This window comes from Hippocampus zosterae, chromosome 19, assembly GCF_025434085.1.
Source record: "Hippocampus zosterae strain Florida chromosome 19, ASM2543408v3, whole genome shotgun sequence".
NCBI classification, from domain to species: domain Eukaryota; kingdom Metazoa; phylum Chordata; class Actinopteri; order Syngnathiformes; family Syngnathidae; genus Hippocampus; species Hippocampus zosterae.
The window spans coordinates 4668633-4689043 of NC_067469.1; the positions used below are offsets into that span (position 1 = coordinate 4668633).

General features: G+C 44.7%; 1 protein-coding gene and 1 long non-coding RNA gene across 2 annotated transcripts in view; one reads left to right on the forward strand and one right to left on the reverse strand.

Annotated features, from left to right (window-relative positions):
• LOC127592307 (uncharacterized) overlaps positions 1-15913 on the reverse strand; it is a 51426-nt gene extending 35513 nt beyond the window's left edge. Inside the window, exon 1 of the long non-coding RNA XR_007960103.1 lies at positions 15761-15913. This is a non-coding gene — a long non-coding RNA (uncharacterized LOC127592307). The remainder of the gene's footprint in view (positions 1-15760) is intronic.
• On the forward strand, positions 1581-18932 carry syndig1l (synapse differentiation inducing 1-like). The gene is made up of 4 exons (XM_052052947.1): positions 1581-1929; positions 6052-6638; positions 15976-16113; positions 18528-18932. The coding sequence occupies exons 2-4, from the start codon at positions 6138-6140 to the stop codon at positions 18684-18686; spliced, it is 798 nt and encodes a 265-aa protein (XP_051908907.1). The 5' UTR covers positions 1581-1929; positions 6052-6137; the 3' UTR covers positions 18687-18932.
• The last annotated feature ends 1479 nt before the right edge of the window (positions 18933-20411 follow it).

Below are 20411 nucleotides of genomic sequence, written 5' to 3' on the forward strand. Positions count from 1 at the left end.
TGGCAGCCTTCAAACTTGGCGACTCCTCTTCAAACAATCGCAATGACAACATTGTGCCTCTTTACTCGATGTGCCATTTGCGGGAGATGTCGAAGTCAGATCATGGAGCGGGATTTCAGTCCTTTTACCGATGCGTTCAAAACTCTCAGGCCTGGGCGCTTCTTATCTAAAAATTGAAAAATTCAAGATTATGCCGCCACGAGCAAGGAAAAGTATCGAGAAAGTTCCTCATGTCTTTGATCATTTGATCATTTAGCACCCGCCGTACAACCAGGAGCGTACGGCCGAGTTGAGATATGGTGATTATCTCACTTTTATTGTTTCTGTGGCATTACAAACAAACAAATTTATTACAATGACAAATCAGCTCTCAAGGCTTTAAATCGTTTTCCTGCATTTTAATGGAAACAATCAGCGCGTGATTTATGACTCGCGCAAACATAAACAACTGCTCCGTGAGAGATATTTGCAATCCAAACAAGCGAGCGGGCGACATAATTGCACCGCTTTCTCACAGCGTGCAGATTTGGGGATAAAAAAAAAAATATATATATATATATTATATTATAATATAATATATTCATTCATTCATCTTCCGAACCGCTTGATCCTCACTAGGGTCGCGGGGGGTGCTGGAGCCTATCCCAGCTGTCTCCGGGCAGTAGGCGGGGGACACCCTGAATCGGTTGCCAGCCAATCACAGGGCACACAGAGACGAACAACCATCCACGCTCACACTCACACCTAGGGACAATTTAGAGTGTTCAATCAGCCTGTCACGCATGTTTTTGGAATGTGGGAGGAAACCGGAGCACCCGGAGAAAACCCACGCAGGCCCGGGGAGAACATGCAAACTCCACACAGGGAGGCCGGAGCTGGAATCGAACCCGGTACCTCTGCACTGTGAAGCCGACGTGCTAACCACTGGGCTACCGGGCCGCCCAATATAATATATATATATTATAAATATATATATTCTCGGGAACGTTTTATGGAACGGTGGTGTTCTGTTATATTGCGGTTCACCCATCGCGACCCGCTACGTTGCTCTTTTTATTTTTTTTAATGGGTCTGAAGAGTATTGTATTTTGTGATGCCCTCAGTGGTGGGGAAAGGAGAGCCACGGTTGCCGATGTACTTTTTTTTTTTTTAAGCCATTTATTAATTGCCAGGAGAATCTAACACAGTGAGCACACTTGCAACAAGTGTCCGCCACAACTCTCAACTCAAAAAGAAGCATGAAAAGGCAAAAACTATTTATTTGCATCCCGGCAGGACTATGAAATTTGAAAATTTTTCTGTCAAAGTGGCTCCAGCTCAACTGAAATAGCTTTCATGCGGTTTAGCGACTTATCATTTGTAGCTCAGCTAACAACATATATCCATAAATATATTTCTTTTTTTGTGCTGCAGGTAAACGCAATGTTATGTCTTGTGAGCGCAAAAATCGGATTCCTGCCCATGTTTTGACCAAGCGGTCTTTTGTGATGCCGCAAGAGGAGAGGAGGAGCGGCCGCCCACTCCACCACACGCCCCGCACATGGTTAACCTCGTCCACACATCCAAATAGTGAGCGAGAGTAAAGGCGCGCGCAAAAGGAGAGGGCGGACGCCGCCTGCTTCAGCTCCGCAACCGACGTGGGAACTCGTCTTCTATCTGCTGCGCCGAGATGTTGTAACAGATTTTCAAGGAGGCGCTAAAACACGTGTTTGATGGGGGAAAGGAGAGCTTTGTTAGCGCACGGGAGAGAGATTTACGCGGGGGAGGCGAGCGCAACCGCCGTTCCGCCGCCGAGGTGCGCGCACACCAACTCGGCGGGACACGTCTCACGTTCCTCCGGATGGGAAAGTCTCTGATGAAGCGTCGCTCTCCAGGCTATAGTGTGATGCACAAGCCGGGGGTTGCATCTGGATTGTCAAGAACTTACAGGTAATTGCTTTTTTTTGCCATTTAATTTTTAGTCACTAAGCAGTGAAATGGTTTTCACGCTCTGGGGGTTGATTGTGCAAATGCATGCAAGGTGTCCATCATCATGATGGGGGGTGAGAGGTACTGGTTGCTAGTCCACAACTTCCACCCGCACGTCGCTTCCACGCTCCTTTTGTTTATGTTTGCAAGCATGTGGGGGCAGGAGAGAGAAAGAAAGAGATGGAGACGTTGAATCGGGCGACGAGGAGATGACAACGTGTCCGTTTCGAGTATTTTTATGGCAACTGCAAAAATTGAACCAATGCACATCATCTTGATTACCTCCGCCAAGCATGAATATTGTTGTTTGCTTGCAGCGGGTTATTGTTTTGGTAACAGTCGGGAGAAGGTATTTATTTTTGCCATTTGCCGGACTGACAAGAAGGAAATCGTATGCAGACGCGTCAGCGCCAAGCCCGAGTCAACGCGCTGGGTGTCACAATGAACTTTAAAAAACTCATTTATAAAATAAAAGACACCCCACCCCCTTCTTGCTCTTCCACATTTCTGTCTGTGACATGCACTCACGGCCAATGATGAGCTATCCAAAGGTGTAGGCATAACGAGCACCGTGAGGACAGATCTGAAAAACTATCATTAGGTGGCTTGGTCATCAAGTGCTGCCTCACTGAGTGTCATCAAAATCAATGCTTTTATTTTCTTAATGAGTCCACTTCCTTTCCTTCAGACTCTTGGCTAATTAAAGCCTTTTGCCTCAAGTGCAACAACCTAGCTCCACCCAGGCCAAAAGCCCTGGTTCGAAGCAGGGGTGAGGGGAGGGTGAGCAATGGAGCACCTCGGAATTGCGTGGATGACGGATGGATGGATGGATGGATGGATGTAGCAAGCTTGACAGTAGACGCGCCGTACTACAAAGCCCCCAAAACAAATGATCGTGGACAAAGTACACTGGACCATTATTGTGTTCCCTCAATCAATTGGCCGCGAAGACACGTCAGCCTTGGCGCTGGCTGGCAGCAGCCTGTGATATTGACGGCAAGCTGAATTTGCTGAATTATGCAACATTTCCATTCCCACAAGAGGATTTACACATCAAGGAACACTTAAAATCATACAGTGAGGAGGGGGTTTGCATGGGGGAGGGCTGCAGAAGAGTGTTTTTATTTCATCAAGGTGCAGGGAGAGCAGGAGTCACATGATGACACGGGATGGATGATGAATGGATGATTTTCTTAACCCTAACAGATTAATTTATCGCTGGCATTTGCTGAAAAATAGCCGGGGAGAGGAATTTGAATGAAATAACCGAGTCAAGATATCACTGTAGCGGAGACCATAAATCTACCGCAATCTATGATGCCAATAAACTTGGGTAGCATTTCAAAAACTCATTTTACAACATTACTCGTAAAAAATGGCTTACGAGACTTGCCGTAACTTCCATTAACAACCCAGGCTAAACTTAGCGCCTCCCTAACATGGACAAAATAGATCTACTGCATCAGCATACTTTGATTGACACCAATTACTACTTTCCTATTCGCCAGGACTTTGGCACCATCTTAGACGATTATGGTGCCAAAGCTCAAACAATTTGTGGATCGCGAACTGTGAACCGACAGTTTGGGGTTGGGGGTCGGCGGGGTGACACCATTGGCGACATTGCTGCAGCTGACTGATCGCAGTGCTCAGATGACAAATGCACCTGGAATTTGCATCCTCCACGCCGAGCCCCGGCACACGCCCATCAATAACGAACAGACGTCCCCGTTCATTATGTGCCACGCAGGCCCTCGCCACGTTCCAAATTAAATCACAGAGAGAGATGAATTTGTCGGCGTCGAGAGGGATGGAGTGGCTCGATAAACATGGACGACAGATAAGGCGTATTGGTATTCAGGTGCGCCTCGACACTGGTCTCAGGGGGGCCCATCAGTTAAGAATCAGTTTGGAAAGGGGGCGGGGAAGTGGGGCATCGGGTCAAAGGGCGGGAGGGTGATTGGCAGTGGGCTGACGAAGGCAGCCGGCATTGAGCTGATTGACAGTCTGATGGGACTGAAGTGCATTGACAGATCGCGTGGCCCGGATGCTAACGGGATGCCTGCTAATTTGCTAGACTCGTGTCTGACACCTCTGGACTTCTGTTTTCATCTCCCCCCCCCCCCCCCCTGACACGTTCGATTCTGTATGTCTAGAATAAATAGATTTTACAACACGGGTAGTTTGCAGCCTTACGTACTGCAGTGTCGCCACTCGGACTTGTAAATCATTGGATTCTGACAGCAGAGGGCGCAATCTTTGTCCGTCCATGTAGTTTATGGCCTAGATGGGTGTTACTGTAGAAATGTTTGTTGTTGTTTTTTTTTAAACAGCTCATTGTGTGCATTAAAATCGGTATAAAGAGAGTAGAAATCAATATTTTGAAAACTGCAAAGTTTGGTGCACGAATTTTATGATTGATAGAAATGTTATTCTTACAGATATTAAAATGACGTTTATGTTAAGTCGCTACTGTTCTGGAAGACTGTTTTCTTGATATATGTTTGTTTATGTTTACTATTCGGGATTATTATTTTCAGAAAATCAGTTTTTTTTCTTTTAAGTCTCTAGTAGTAAGTAATTAATGTACGAAGCAAAAAAGGGTGCAAGAATTTTAAAAAAAAACTGACAAGGAAAGAAGAAAGATGCCAGAAAAAAAGCTTCGTACAGCCCACCCCGTGGATATTAAGAGGATAAGAGAGGCAATAATGCCAGATATTCTACATATGTCGTCTGATAATCCGATTATCAGTTTCACGTTAATTCATCCATTTTCGTAATCTAAAAAGATGCACACATTGATTTTAAAAAAAAAAGTCCAATTGCATCGCGATGATAAAACCACAGATCAAAGCACATGGCAACAATCTTGTCTTTCTAATCGCGGGTATGGCTAATTAATGCATCCTTCCAGGATCATGAATGATTGAGTAGATTTTCGTCAATATAACGACGGGTTGCGGGGTTATGTGGAGTCGTCATTACGACTTGAATGGACCGAGTCCAACATAGTTCTCGGTCTTTGCAAGTTTTCAGCAATGATCTTCCAAAATGTATTTAGAAATTGATTGCACAGCAGTTCAGTCCCATGTCAGCTCTTTAGCATTCACGCAGCTTTTCTACAGAAGTGTCTCATGCAAATGTGACCTCTCGCTTGCTTGTTTTCTGAGAATGTCGAAGAAAAGTATACAGTAAAGTGATTGCGGCTAATAAGGCTTATTTGCTGTCAGACATTACTCACTTGTTGTCTCATTAAGCACATCGAAAAAGCGCCGCGCGATTTAGGTCGGGACCCCCCTTGAATTCATCTGCATTTGGCATTTCTATTTCCAACACAGATTGAATGTCGAGGGTGTGATGTTTCAAAAATAGAGGCTCGAGGTTTGATGCGGTCGTTTGGGGTGGGGGCTGGAAACAATTTGATTGTGTTTTGATGCTTGGAGCGCTTAAGCGTGTTTTTGACGCTTCGTTTGTCATCCGATTGAGACTTGTTAACCCGCTGGCAGGAACTTGACCACCGTGGCGGCGACCCAGTAGAATGAAAATTAAACGGCTGCTACCGGGCTCGCATTTAATGACATAAACAGCTTTTGGCGAACGCAATACACCAACCGACATAAAAAAGGCACCAGGTAGCATGAACGTCCGTGCTCAAGTGCTAACATTCAAACCACTCAAAAATGTTTTCCCCTCTTCAGGAGAGATTGGAAAATACTATCATTTGACATTTCAATCATGATCATCATCATCATCTAGATGCCTTGGAATTGGTGGTTGGGAACCGCTTCCGTATTCTTATCTAACCCATGGACTGAAGTGAAAATAATCAGCCCGGGGGGGGGGGGGGGGGGGAGGCACACAACAAACATAATATCCCAAAAAATGTATTAGGATCAATCGCTATTGCTTTTCTGGGTAGCGTATCAACGAATGTTTAAAACGGGGAGGCAAATTGAACCGAAATGAGTCCTCTTGCGAGATGCAGCTCTCCCAACCAGGAATTAAAACTCAACTCTCCGAAAAGTCTGCTGGATACAAACGCTAAAAACTTCCCCTTCTTCTGCATTACTCTTTCCTCTGCAGGTATCCGAGTGTTGAATGCCGCTAGGGTCTCAAGCGCCGGTCAAGGAATTGCAGATCATTAAAAAGACCTTTGCCCTTTTGTTGCTATGGAGAACCTTAGCGAGCTCCAGAATCCTTTGTTGGACAAAAATAGCAAGCACATGGTCAACGGTTATGGAGGAGACTTCCCGAACAACCAGTTCCAGGAGAACATTATCAACTACTTTGGAGGCGAGAGCGACGGCGGCGGCGGCAGAGGGAAGCCGGTCAATGTAGTAAGCGGCGGGGGCGGCTACAATAGCAACGGCAAGATGAAGTCGCAGCAGCTCTTGGATGCTACCTCGCTGCATTTAGCCGTGGAGGCCTTCTACAGGCCCAACTTCATCTTGTACAAAGAGGACAATGGCAGCATCAAGGCCAAGGAATATAAAAGCGAGTGCTGTGAGACCACCTTCACGGAGAAGAAGGCCAAGGAGACGTCCAACTCCACCGGAGGGTCCGCGGCCGGCTCGGAGGAACCGCAGGCAAAGGTGCCGGAGGACGGCGAACATGTCAAAATCCAGACCGTTTCATACGAGGTGGAGGAGGAAGAGTACGTTGAGTATGAGGTAAGGCTTTGAAATACTATTCTGAAAAAAAACATACTCTTAAATACCATAATGGTGGCCCTCTGTTAAAGAAAACAATACCTTGAAAGATTTGACATTTCATTGTACAGGACACAGATTCAAGACGCCCTGTGCCGGATGTAGCAAAGCAGCCCCAGAAAATAACAGACCAAGCCTTCTGACTCTGAACGGCACATTGAGCTGTAGAATGCCTTGATAATTTTTAGACTTCACTGAACCCAGCACAGATTCAAGACATCCTGTGCTGGATGGAGCAAAGCAGCCCCAGAATGTAACTGACACCAAATATTCTGACATTGGACGGCACATATGCGTTTTGCCTCCAAGAACGTCTTGATATAATCCTCCCAGTCATGGTTCAAGATTCAGACTTTTTAGATTTTGGTCAGACATTTGGATCACCTGCAAACAGCGTATAGGGTGCTAATTCACTCTGCGCGAGCAAACAGACGCCAGGTTAGAATTCCCGCAGCGATCTCTGAACACTATAAAAAAAACAACCCCAAAACGATTGCACATCTTCTCAACCACAAATCCCGCCAGATATGCTGACCTTGTCATCCGTTTCACACAGCCGTAAATTCACATCACCATAAGTCTTCAGTGCTGGCTCTACCCCTGGGATATTAAGTGAAAATGCTGCATTAGCTGAACAGTTTTGGCAGCGCCAATAGTGCAAAAACACTCCAACGGATTTAGGGGATTGCGATGTGGGGATTGGGTGTCCAGTTGGACCGGGTGTCGTGCGAAGCTACCACATGGGCGGTGAAATAAAATAACCAAGATGACACGTAGAGAAACTGCCATCCAAATCATAACGGGGATGCAAATGAAGTGTTTGCGCTCGTATTGCCGTTTGGCTTGCAAATGAGGTCAAAGAAGTGACATTCCTTCACTTCACAAAACGAGTCGGCATGTGAAACCATCATCATCAGAGGCTGGTTTTGCCGGATAAAAAAGCGAAACATCCTCGGTGGGACTCATTATGTTGTAGACTACAGACTATACCAAACGACTCACCTCCAGTCTGACACGAGGAAGGAATCCGACAACTACTTAACAAGATTGTAATATCCAGCATGGCTCGATTTTGGACCCGGTATCTCTATTAAATCATTCATTCATTCATTCATTCATTCATCTTCCGAGCCGCTTGATCCTCATTAGGGTCGCGGGGGGTGCTGGAGCCTATCCCAGCTGTCTTCGGGCAGTAGGCGGGGGACACCCTGAATCGGTTGCCAGCCAATTGCAGGGCACACAGAAACTAACAACCATTCGCACTCACACTCACACCTAAGGACAATTTAGAGTGTTCAATCAGCCTGCCACTCATGTTTTTGGAATGTGGGAGGAAACCGGAGCACCCGGAGAAAACCCACGCAGGCCCGGGGAGAACATGCAAACTCCACACAGGGAGGCCGGAGCTGGAATCGAACCCGGTACCTCAGCACTGTGAAGCCGACGTGCTAAACACTGGACTACCGGGCCGCCCCTTAAATCATTCAGTACCAGCCAATTCTGGATCAAGTCTGAAAAGACGTTTAAAAACGTCTTTGGGAGTGAATGAGTTAAAGAGTCTTTATTAGGGCAAGAGCGTCGGGCCGTGTGAAGGCTGAATAGCTGCAGCAATAATTGGTGCCACCATTCCTTGTCATTGCTGTTGCAAAAGAACAACCCGGCCAGTGTAATTCGTACAACGGCAGATCAGGACACTCCATTACAAGGTGCAATTTACATTACGCACAAAATGAAATTTCAGGATCAACCTAAAATATACTTGATCCTTTCCCGACGAACCTGATTTGACCTTATCGTAAACTTAAGGTGAATCCTTAACGTTTATCCGAAAGCCCAATATCCTGCACAAAGTCGTGCCTACGCCTCAATAGCCAAAATCTGCCGAAAACACTTCTCGCCGACCCCCCGATGCGATGAGTACAGCATGTCTCCGTCATTTCACCACAAGCGGTAAATTGTCGACAACCAATTAAAAGGTGCTAACTAATGTGTGGAAACGCGTTTAATGGTAACATTCGGCGGAACAATCCTATCAAAGTTTGGGTTTGACACGCTTGTTAACGACCGGAGCTCCTCGCCCCAAAATGTGCGTGCGCTTGTCCATTTGATCCTCACGCCTTTTCTTCCATTAAAATTATCCGCCGGTTTCACCTGAATACATAATAAGCACTGGAAGCTGCATTTGGATTTGCCGGCCATCTGTTCCGCCACCCCTGGTGCATAAAATCTGCATTTAGCGGTGAATTTCATATTGACTGGATGCTGTGAGCATGCGGTCTTGCCACTCCGCCGCAAATTTTGACGGCAAAAAATAAAAATAAAACACCTGTCAGATTTCGTCAATGTCCTCTTTTGAAAGAAAACGGTGTCCAATATCAATATAGCCGAGTTTCACAATAGCTATATTTCTCCGGTGTGATTGGAAGGGCTATCCATATTCACTAAGGGGGGAGAGAAAGGCGCTTATGCCTTCATTAAAACTCAAATGTGGTCATGCCTCAGTTCAGTACACACATATTGTTCGCCCTTTGAAGCGCGGGCGAGAGCCAGAGTCATAAATTCTCATGAAATCCTGCACAGGTATCCTTTCTCCCATTTAGCAGTAAACGACAATAACGATCGGATCATTTCAGAAGCGGTGCGCTTGTGCGATTGATTTGACCACGAGCTGTCCTCGGGTAACGGATGATATTTATCCCTTCGCACGCCGTGTCTCTCCGGCCAATAAAAAAACCTAAGTGTCCCTCGGTGACTCCGGGAATGTAATAGCCTCGTGTCAAAATATACGACTTGTGGGTGGGTGGGGTGGTGTGGGGGGCAGTAAAACCGAATGAGCAGACGTTTGCCTTGAAATAGGATGTGGTAGGGAAAGAAAAAAAATAAAAAAACGAGCATTAGTCTTAACCTCGTCGCTACTTTTTGGAATATAAAGGAAAAAATATGCAGCGTAATTCTACTTTGCGCTCACTAGTTGTCGATTTATTGAACAGGCAGGCAGCACTAGCTCACGGAAATGTCACAGATGTTGCAATGGCAGCCTCGGAACAAATTCCCAACCATGAAAGAAGCAAAAACAGGGGAAGTATCGAGGAGTGGATAGCAAATGCAAACGTTGCACTCGACAAAGATAGAGCACAAGTCTCTAATTGCCGAACCCCCGACCTCAACTTCTTCCTTTGACCGACCTGGCCAGCTTGTTGTCATGGCAACAGGTCAGACTCAAGGCCAAGACACGCGTGGCGGTTTGCCTGTAAACTTTTGACTGAAACTTGACCGTTTTGTTTGGCTGCTGCTATTTTGAATTTATCATCATCATCATCATCAAACCATTGATTTGATTTGGATGCGGCGATTGTAAAATAGCCCCGTTTGAAAACAGTCACTATCAGCTCTGGACGTGTGCAACAAATCACGGGCCGCGTCAGGTTTGCAGCGCGGCTAAATGTTTAATTTACAAGCTGATACGGTTGCTTTTGCAATCAGCGGAGAGCAAAATTCCCCGCGGGCCTGAGCTCTTTTTATGCCACCAAATGCGGCTAATTATATCCCCCCCATTACGGGCGATAGGCAGCGTCTAATCACATTTTTGCAAATTACAGTTACTCGGCTCAGTCGTTCGGGCTGCCATAATCACTGCGCTATGATCTCTCAACAAGAAATGTGTTTGTTGTTGGGATTGTTTGATGCTCTTTGTTTGCGACCGCGGCGCAGAAGGGGGCTGTTGATTGCATCTTGCATGAAAATAATGTGAACGCTGGTGGTTGCACTGTTATGTCCTCTTTTTTTTTTTATAGCAACTCATTGGTATCATGCTAGCTTTGATATAATATAATTATATGCATTCATTCATTCATTCATCTTCCGAGCCGCTTGATCCTCACTAGGGTCGCGGGGGGTGCTGGAGCCTATCCCAGCTGTCTCCGGGCAGTAGGCGGGGGACACCCTGAATTGGTTGCCAGCCAATCACAGGGCACACAGAGACAAACAACCATCCACGCTCACACTCACACCTAGGGACAATTTAGAGTGTTCAATCAGCCTGCCACGCATATTTTTGGAATGTGGGAGGAAACCGGAGCACCCGGAGAAAACCCACGCAGGCCCGGGGAGAACATGCAAACTCCATACAGGGAGGCCGGAGCTGGAATCGAACCCGGTACCTCTGCACTGTGAAGCCGACGTGCTAACCACTGGACTACCGGGCCGCCCCATAATTATATGCAGTATATATATATATATTTTTGTTTGTGCGATGGCACACAAGTATGTTTTAGTTTAGTTTGAGATGTGTCATGGCTGAAAGCGTCTCCAAGCAAACTCGGAAGATAGGTTTGTGTTAAAATTCATCCATCCGTGCATCCATCTTCCGATCCGAAGGGTCGCGGGGGGTTGCTGGAGTTTAGAAAAGAGTAGCTTAAGCTTAGAAAAGTACAGCGGTACGGGCCACACTGTTTTTGTTTACACAGCGGAGCTAACACTTCCTGTCCCCCGACTTAATGAGTTCCTCTGCACCGTCGAGTATTTTCTGAAGACGAATACAAGAAGCAATGAATGTGCAAGCATGCCTCGTACATCACGACCGAGCTCTTATGTTCCGTCTCAAGGACTTTTATTAGCGGGCGCGGCAAAGCCACTCCCCCTTTGGGAAGTGGCCTGTCACGCCGCCTTAGAATTATTAAGTCTTAAGACAAGCACCCTGCTCACCTCTGGGACCTTGGGCTCCTGCATGGACATAAATTAACCATCTGGAGCAGGTGTGGCAACGCGAAAGGCCACGTGCGGATGTCGGCACCCGGGCGGCCAGGGGAGACCACCCGCCGCCGTATTTTAGGGATAGCGGAACATGCGATGGCATTTGTGGGACCCTAATGACTCAACTGCATGAGCGGTCAACTCTTTTTTTGGGGGGTTAGTTTTCAAAAAGCGTTTAAAGATTGCTTTCACTTCTCACGAGGATACGCCGCACGCAGGACGTGCTCAAATTTCGACTCGGCTGCATATTTAATCAATTGCTAAATCATCCAGCGTGGCAATTTCTCATTTGTGTTGCTCTTTCATTCAGCCACGTAATTGAATTCCTGTTGGCGGCAAAGTCGTTAGTTTCTTTGTTTGGTTTCCACTCTGCAGCGCGCAATCCGATTCATTTGTGTAATTTCAAACACCGACTTTCGAGTTATAAAGCAATTTAGAAGCCAGCGCTTGTTTTCTGCCGGGAGCTTTAATTGCGTTCCGATTTTTCTGTGTCTATTCATTCACGCCGTTGCGCCTGCAGACACGTTTTGGCGGCGCTAGCGTGCGAGATGCATGAAAAGTATGTAATGAATTCTCGTTTTCTCCAGAGAAACCTCCAGCACATTAAATCAACAGTCCTAATGTAATTTTGGGTGCCTCGGGCATGATTCGATTGACTCTGTGAGTCCAAATAGTACTTTTTAAAGTATGCCTTAGTTCTCAGTCTCTCACTTGCACGGTTCTCCAAATGAGAATTAGTCATTTCGCACCTGATTATAAGCCGCACCCACCACATTTTTCAAGGGAAAAAACATTTGTATACACATAAGCCGCACCTGTCTATAAGCCGCAGGTGCCCACAATGTAACATGAGAAAAGGTGGTGCACAGAAAACCTTTTCAAACTTTTGATAACACACCTTAATTTTTCTTTCCAAAATTTTCGATTTGGACTAAATTGTAAGAGTTTTCATCTCCTGCACACACCTGAATCCTGAACCTTACCCACAACGTGCCCGATGTGCACCTTAACCACCGTGTGCAAGATGTTATAAATATCATGGGTATGTAATACTGGAAGGAAATGTGTGTGTGTGTGTGGGGGGGGGGGGGGGATACAAAAAAAAAAACCAGGCCAACCTCTTTGTACGACGGTCTCATGAGGATTGTGAAAGCATCCATTAGGGTCTTTGTTACCTGTCAGGCAATTGGCTCATGTTGACAGGATTTACACCCCCACTCCCGAGTGATTCAATCGAGCACAGCCTTCAGCCGCCTGCATGTTACCGTTAGTCCACTGGCTGGTTAAACATCTGGCCTGCTTCTGCTTAAAATGCAGACTTTGAACGTGTTGTTCTTTTCCAGCTGCTGGTAATTGGCCCACGGGAAGGCTTGGCGGAAGAATCGGTGGCCCATTGTGAAAAAAATCTCTGCAAACATCCCACAAATGGCTTTTGGGCAACTAAAGGCCACTCGTTATGGCGGTGAATCGAAACAACACAAATCTCCCAGCATGCCTTGTGCTCAGACTCATTCGACTGATGTGATTGTTACGGTGCGCGTAGTCAATGTCATCATCTGTTTACAAATGTTGGTCTGTCCCAATTGCGTCTTATTTTTTTTTTTTACACGTTACTAACCAATAGCTTGAAAGCAAACCTATTCACTCTTGAACTCGCCTGCCCTCTTCTCTCGCGACATTAAATGGATTGCCATCATGCTCCGGTGCTGAAGGAACAGGTCAGCCACGAAGGTTAAATCCATGCATATTCAGTCACACCGCTTAGTCACCTCATCGTTATTTCATGCATCAGGCCTGGCGAAGACCTTTGAGAAAAAGTCAGGGAAGATACACCAAAGCAAACGGCTACGGTTGCATTCGTAGTACATGATTTGATGATAGCGATGGACAAAGTGAGGCTATTTTTCTACATGCACATGTTTAATTACCTCAACAGGGTGTCCCAATTTGCATTTGGAGAGCACTTTTTTTTTATTTTTTGCTTGCTCCAATCACTTCCGAGTAATAACACGCTTGTTTTCTTCCCCTCAGTTTTATTTTGGGGAGTCCATTAATCCGCCGTCTGCGCGACCATTAGTGGGGCAAGGTGGGCAAAACTCCACCGCCCATGCGTTAATCCCGTCATCCATCAAGGAAATTGTTTCACTCCCACCAAGTACGGACGGCTACGCAAAGACGGTCGCGGCGTTGAGGACAATAAGGTTTGAATATCAAGTAACGCGCGGCGTGACGAGCGGCTGTGAGAAAATGAGGCCCCTAGTTTGATATGATTGTAAGGGTGTATATGCTGGAACATGTTGAAAGGTAAATTTGGAGGTTTGTGTTCCACACACACATTATACTTGCTCAAGCAGGTTTATGTGGTCGTGAATTGAGTACAGATTTTTTTTTTAAGCCATTTCAGTGATGCTGTTTTTTGGGGGTTGTGGGCGTGGCCAAAGACGGGAATAAGATGGCATTTTGAAGCAAGTATTTAGTATTTAAAATGCAGCGATGGGAGTCATGACCAATTGAGCAATTCACTCACTTGACGTGAAGTACTGTGACGGTTGCGCGAGAGTCGCAGACATCCACTTCTACGTGTTATTTTTGTTTTGCAAGCATGTTGTGTTCCTCTTTATCAAACTCGCAGCAAAACTGTCAAGATGAAGCCAAAGCGAGCCCTTCCGCTGCATGACAACCAGTGTGGCGACTGTCGGGAAATAACCCTTCGTTCATTTTGAGGCAAAGAAGTGCTTTGCTTTTGATTTCCTAGCGTGCTGTGAAAAGTACAACAGTATGACTTTGGCTATGGGCATAGAAGCTCCGCACCATGGTGAGAAACAATTAAAACATCTGTGTTACTAGTTGTTTTTCTTGTTGCCGTTTTTATCTTGGACACAATTCTCTCAGTCGGCAAGAGGACATGAAATAAATATTCAGAATTATTAAGGCAGGCCACAGAAAACACGCCAGGATTAAAGGTAATAAAGGGATTACGTTGCCTCATATAGCTCGAATGAAAGAAATCTTAAGGAGGCTACAGTCCGCCGTGGTTCGTAATTCTCTTTTGGGTAAAAATACATCATTAACTGTGTTTGAGGTTTTTTTTTTTCTTCCCCCGCTCTTCATTTATTTCTCATGTTCCACTCCGGTTCTGGATCATCCTTCAAACGGGATGATGAGTGCAGGCTGCAGCTTAATGTGGCCTTAATCTCTGATGTCTTTTCATTACGCAACACGTCTTGGCTTTGGAGCAGGGAAGGTTATTGATGCAAACGTGTATTGATATAGGTGGAGAGACTGGAAGGGGGAAAAAAACAAAAGCTATACAAAATTGCAAATTCATTCCAGCGAGAGCTTCATTCAAAGTGTACATTCGAGCATGACGTCTTTTGTCGTTCGCCTGACAAAACGTCGGCAACTCCATCTCCCCAAACTAATGAAAAACTAATGGCCCTGGACAAAAAGTCCATGAATATACGCGTTCATATTACGCACAAGCGGGCCGAGACTCGTCTGCCTTTCCCATTTGTCTGAACGCATATTCTTTCTACTCCCACCCCAAATGGAGTTGCTTTTTGCCATCCTCCCATTCTTACACGGCTTCAATGTCTCGTCGGCGATCACACCATCACAAAGTGTTTGAGCTGATAAACACGCTCGTAACCGATATTACACAAAGAGAACACGAGAGAAAAGCTTAAAAAAAAAAATCGAGCCAGCGTTTATTTAGCTGATAGCTAAATAGCAGTGTACCAACAAGGATGCCGCTTTTGACTGGAAGATCTTGCCGAAGATCAGATACGTCTGGTGAGATCTGAACACGGGAATCTCAATGGCTCATAAAATAAATCCATAGTCCCGAATAGACCAGAATTGATGGAGACTTGATCAAAATTGTGGCAGACAAGTGATCATTGGGTTTTAGACTGAAATAGGCCCGAATCAAAATTCCCCAACGTCAAGCTAACACACCTGGACAAGTGTCGTTCGAAATCAGTTCACATAAACGGCACGTCAACGGCTAATCAGACAACACAAGCTCGGAACATCACGTAGGCTACAAGTTGATAGAACACAATATGACTCCAAACCAGGTGCCACGTGTATGCTAGCATTTACCAACAGCTAGCTTGTTGACATATTTCATGGCTCAGCCAGACCAAAGCCCAGGAACACGATTGCAAGGGAAATTATTGCGCCACGTAATTTGTTCCATTGCACTCTCAGGTCAACAAAAATAATACAAGCGGACCAATGATTGGCGGTCGTGCAACGCTCCAAGCTAGCGCGCAAACTTCCAAAACAGTTGACTGGCTATAAAACACAGCAAATAAAGAGTAGCTTACCATGCAAACAGCCGGTCATGGGAAGTCACGGTAGCAGCTTGGCCGGAGTGCGGCTGACACAGAAAGTAACACGATGAACTGCCTGTAAAGAGAAAAGAGAACGTTGTCCAAGTCAGACGTTAAGAACCAAAAGTTTCAGAAAATCTAGTTTTCATGCGCATCGCAAATTCAAACGCCACACACGTATGACAAATTATTTATTGTGTCCTGTACAGACAGACTGCTCTAGCGACAGCGAGAGTGAGGACAATTTCATCGTGGTGCCTCCGAGGGACCACCTGGGCTTGGCCATCTTCTCCATGCTCTGCTGCTTCTGGCCTCTGGGAATCGCAGCATTTTACTTCTCGCAGGGGGTAAGCGCACGCACACACACACACACACTGTGTACACCCTTGTCGTCGGCTATGTACAGCAAGGTTATTAGAAGCTGCATGTGGCATAACAATCACACGCCGGTGTACTCAAACCAGTCGCTGTCAATGCCAGGTGTGGTATACAAACACGTTTGAGTTTTGAAAATAAATCAAAAGTCACCCTTCAAGCTTTGTCGTTATGCTTGTTGAAAGGTGTGACACAAATCTCAGCTTTAATCCGAATGATTGTGTGTGACATAACAATCACACTCGTGAAATCCAAGCAGCGAGTGATAAATGAAGCGAATGTAAATAAGTAGACAATATATGAACACACGTCCAACCACAGCAATTTTTAGCAGTGAGAATTTTTTTTAACAGATTTCATTTGAAACCTCCCCGTGTCAAAACAAAAACCCTCTGGGCTAATTCTGTGGAAGTGATGGCTGCGTTTCACATCAGAGAACCCTCCCCGCCGCCCCTCACATGGTGCTGTACTGAGAAGTAGGGAGCGTGGTAGGGAGGGTGGGCTTCTTTTTACATCTTGATAACACACCTTGCTGCGCCTCATTCTTTGGCCAACAAGAAAAATTAATGAATTCCGCATGCGCTTATAGATCTCGACTTAGCAGTTCAAAATGATTTATTATTACTCTCTGTCAGAGCAAGAATCCTGTAAAAAATTAATAAAAAATAGCAGACATCTCTCAACAGCAGACACCTTTCAAGTGATCGTCAAACCTTGTGGGATTATTAAAGGATGAAACAAATTGAATAATGAATGGAAAATAAAGGTCAAACTCATAATGTGTACATGTCACCATGCTGCTGGTGAAAATCTTCAATGCGTAGAAATATCACAAAGTCAATCAAAAACACTGGGTTTCAATTGAAATGTGGGGTTGCTTTTCCTTTGGCAAAACAAGAAGCCTGTTCATTTGAAATAGGATGGTGCTATCTGTAAAATAAAACGGCGGGGAAAAAAAAACTGTTTTTTTTTTCAATCTCTAACTTTCTGGGACTTCGGTGCTTTGTCTTAGCAAGAATCTTAATAATTCAAAAGAACATGAAAGCCAAGATGGTTGAGGAGTCTGAGCATCTTGAGCTAAAGTTGAATGAAAGATGAATATGCTACGTCTTCTTTATCACGGTACTCGTCACAAGTTTGACATTGAACGTTGAAATTCGGCATACAGCTCACATTCTCAAAAGATTCAACCTTGCATTCTCTGCGAGAACGGAAAAAAAAAAAAAGACAAAATAGTTAGCGAGCATAATAGGGTTTTGCTGGTTGCAGATCAATAGCATCGCCGTCCCATCGGAAGGTCACCGGACACTGAGAGCAATAGTAGCGAGAGAAAACTGCTAAAGCATAAAAATACATTTAAAAAAAAACAAATGTGACACCTGAAAATGTGAACCTTTATGGAGGAAATACGCTGTTGTGCATTTGATTAGCGAGCGGAACTGACTGCCATTATCGCCACTAATGGTGTGACTGCGTGTTGTTTGGAGACGCAGAGAGGCTGCAGAGATCGCTCTCATGATTATGCAAGTTATCGTACAAAAGCCTGACGACAATTCATTTGAAATCGTGAGTAAATGAGTGTTTACGTGACACAAGTGGGGCTCTCAAGTGTGTTATGTGTCTGATGAAGGTTAGCATGTAGCAATACCATAACTTAGCATTCTGTTTTGTTTTTTGTGTGCGTGAGTGTACATAAAGCTGGAGAAGCACATAGCACTTTATAAAAGCATATAGTAAGCATATATATATATATATATATATATTATATATATATATATATATATATATATATATATATATATATATATATATATATAATAAAATTAAACAGTTCATGCATCCATACGGATATAAACAAAGAAGACGGGCACAACTGCTCAGTTAGTAGCGCCAATATTAGCCACATTTCATATTGTTACATTGTCTGTCTACATGTGTTGCTGCACACATTGATGCTATTCGTCCATGTTGTTTGTCAGTGGCTTGTTTTGATCATACAACTTCCCAGTTTCCTACCCTTTTATCATGCTTGTTTACCCTTTTCAACATCCTGGCACCGGTATTTCTGACTTGCTCATACAGTAGATTTCAGCGGTGGCGTCAATGCCTGTCCTTGAGTTCTCCAAATGATGTTAAATTTGCCATTTATCATCTGATGGCACATATTAGCACAACCCACAGTCCTTGACATTTTCCTACTAATTGCTGCCAACGAGCTTTTTCTGGCTTCATCTGTCAAGTTGAGTGTCCTCCTACTTTTATCAACACTTGTACAGAATCAACAGCCAGCTTGTGTCAATGCCAAATCCCCTAACCTGCCGCCTCACCTTTTTCTTTCCCTCCTTATCAATCGTATTTATTTATTTATCTGTGCTCTTTCTTCCAGACCACCAAGGCGGTCCACAAAGGCGACTTCCCGCTGGCGAACATCGCCTCCCGACGTGCTCTGTTCCTGGCCGCCCTCTCCATCACAATTGGCACAGGAGTCTATGTGGGGGTGGTGGTGGCACTTATCGCTTACCTTTCAAAACCGGGACACATCTAGCCGATTGCTCATATCTGTCGGGAAGAGAAGAGCTGCTTGAAACTTGCATATTTAGAGGATCGTTCTTTGTTGGCTGTACAGAGTTTCCCTGCCACCCTCATTTCTTTTCCCTGAAGATTCCCCCCCCCCCGTCAGCCAGAATTAGCACAGCGGCAGGAAAAGGGGGCAAGCTGGAAGGTGCGGCAAAGATGAGGAAAAGTTGACAGGAATGGATGTTTTCCCTCATCATAGTGAGGTTTTTCTCCATTGAAAAAAAATTAATGAATAAATGAATTTACCGTAGCTCAACAACGATTCCATTCATACCAACTTTACCCTATCAACCACATTACTCTCATCAAATAAGTATGATGGAAGAATTACAAACACATTTTTGGCAAGTCCATGTTAGTACAGATGTTTATAAAAAAAACTTTTTCTCCGGCGGCCAGAGTATTTCGTCTTATGGGTTTGTGTGTCGATGTCGAAAACTAAACTCTTTGTTTCGAAACGTGCGCCATTATCGCCAACATTTCAAAAAAATGACAAATCACAGAACAAAAACAGTCTTGACTCAAGCCGGGTACGGACATGCTCATTTTTAACATCCATTTTTTGAACATGCATAAAGACGACTGCAGATGACCAACACTGTACACCACCCAAATAATGATAAATTACACGCTTTTTTTCAGCCTTTTGGCAGGCCAAAATGCAACCAAGCGACCATTAATTTGTTTACATCTATTGTACCATGAATCGCCGTTTATCACACAGAAGATTTTTTTGGGGGACCCACAAAATCTGCTCAGTGGAGAGACCATCCTTTTTTTTTTTTTTTTTTTACTTGAATTTTCCACCCCTGGAACTTGAAAGCACATTTCTAAAAGTATTCCTTGCCACCTGTTCTCACTGTCTCACTTGCACAGTTCTCCAAATAACGCTTGCTCGCCTCAAGCTGTTTATTTTTCACTCCCAGGAGATGATTACTGTGAAACTGACACAACTCGAAAGTCAAACTTGCCTGTATCATGTAAAAACCTTGACAAGAAAAAAAAAAAAGGAATCCGCTTAAAAATCAGCAATGTGGAGGGGTTCAACATATTGTATGTTTTTTTTTTTCAAAAATATGTTAAACAGGAAATTGATTTGTCACAAGTCTAAAACTGTACAACTGTTATTATGTGGGGGGGGGGGGGGGGTTCCGCTTTTGGCACATACCCAGATTTTGACCACAGGTCACCCCAAGCCACTGCACTGTACAGAATGTTTCCCGTTGTCTCCCAAAAATTGTGCACCAGAAAAAAAACAAGAAAAAAACAACCCAAAGCCAAGTTTGGTCGTCTATGGAAGCTACAAATCACGCTGAATTGTGTCAACACTGACAGAGTCAGATTGAGTGGGCGATCAATTTGGCTCGTTCTGCCGGCAACAAGTCACCCAAGCATGATTGATCTTTTTTTTTAAGATTAAATTAAAATTGATCATGCTGTGCGGGAGGTGGGGGGCAACTCCTTTCATTCAAGGCACACGTAAGATTCCGTGACAGCAAATAGTGGAGGAAAAAAAAAAGAAGACATTATGTAAAAAAAGGTTGATTAATTACCCAAGTGACTTTATTTTTAATTGCAAGTTCAAGCGTGTGAGAGCACGAGGAGCGACATTGTGCTTAGCTCCCCCTGCATCAGTCACAGCTGACATTTATGGAACACAATTAGCTCATTCCTTCTCCTCCAAGGGATTGTG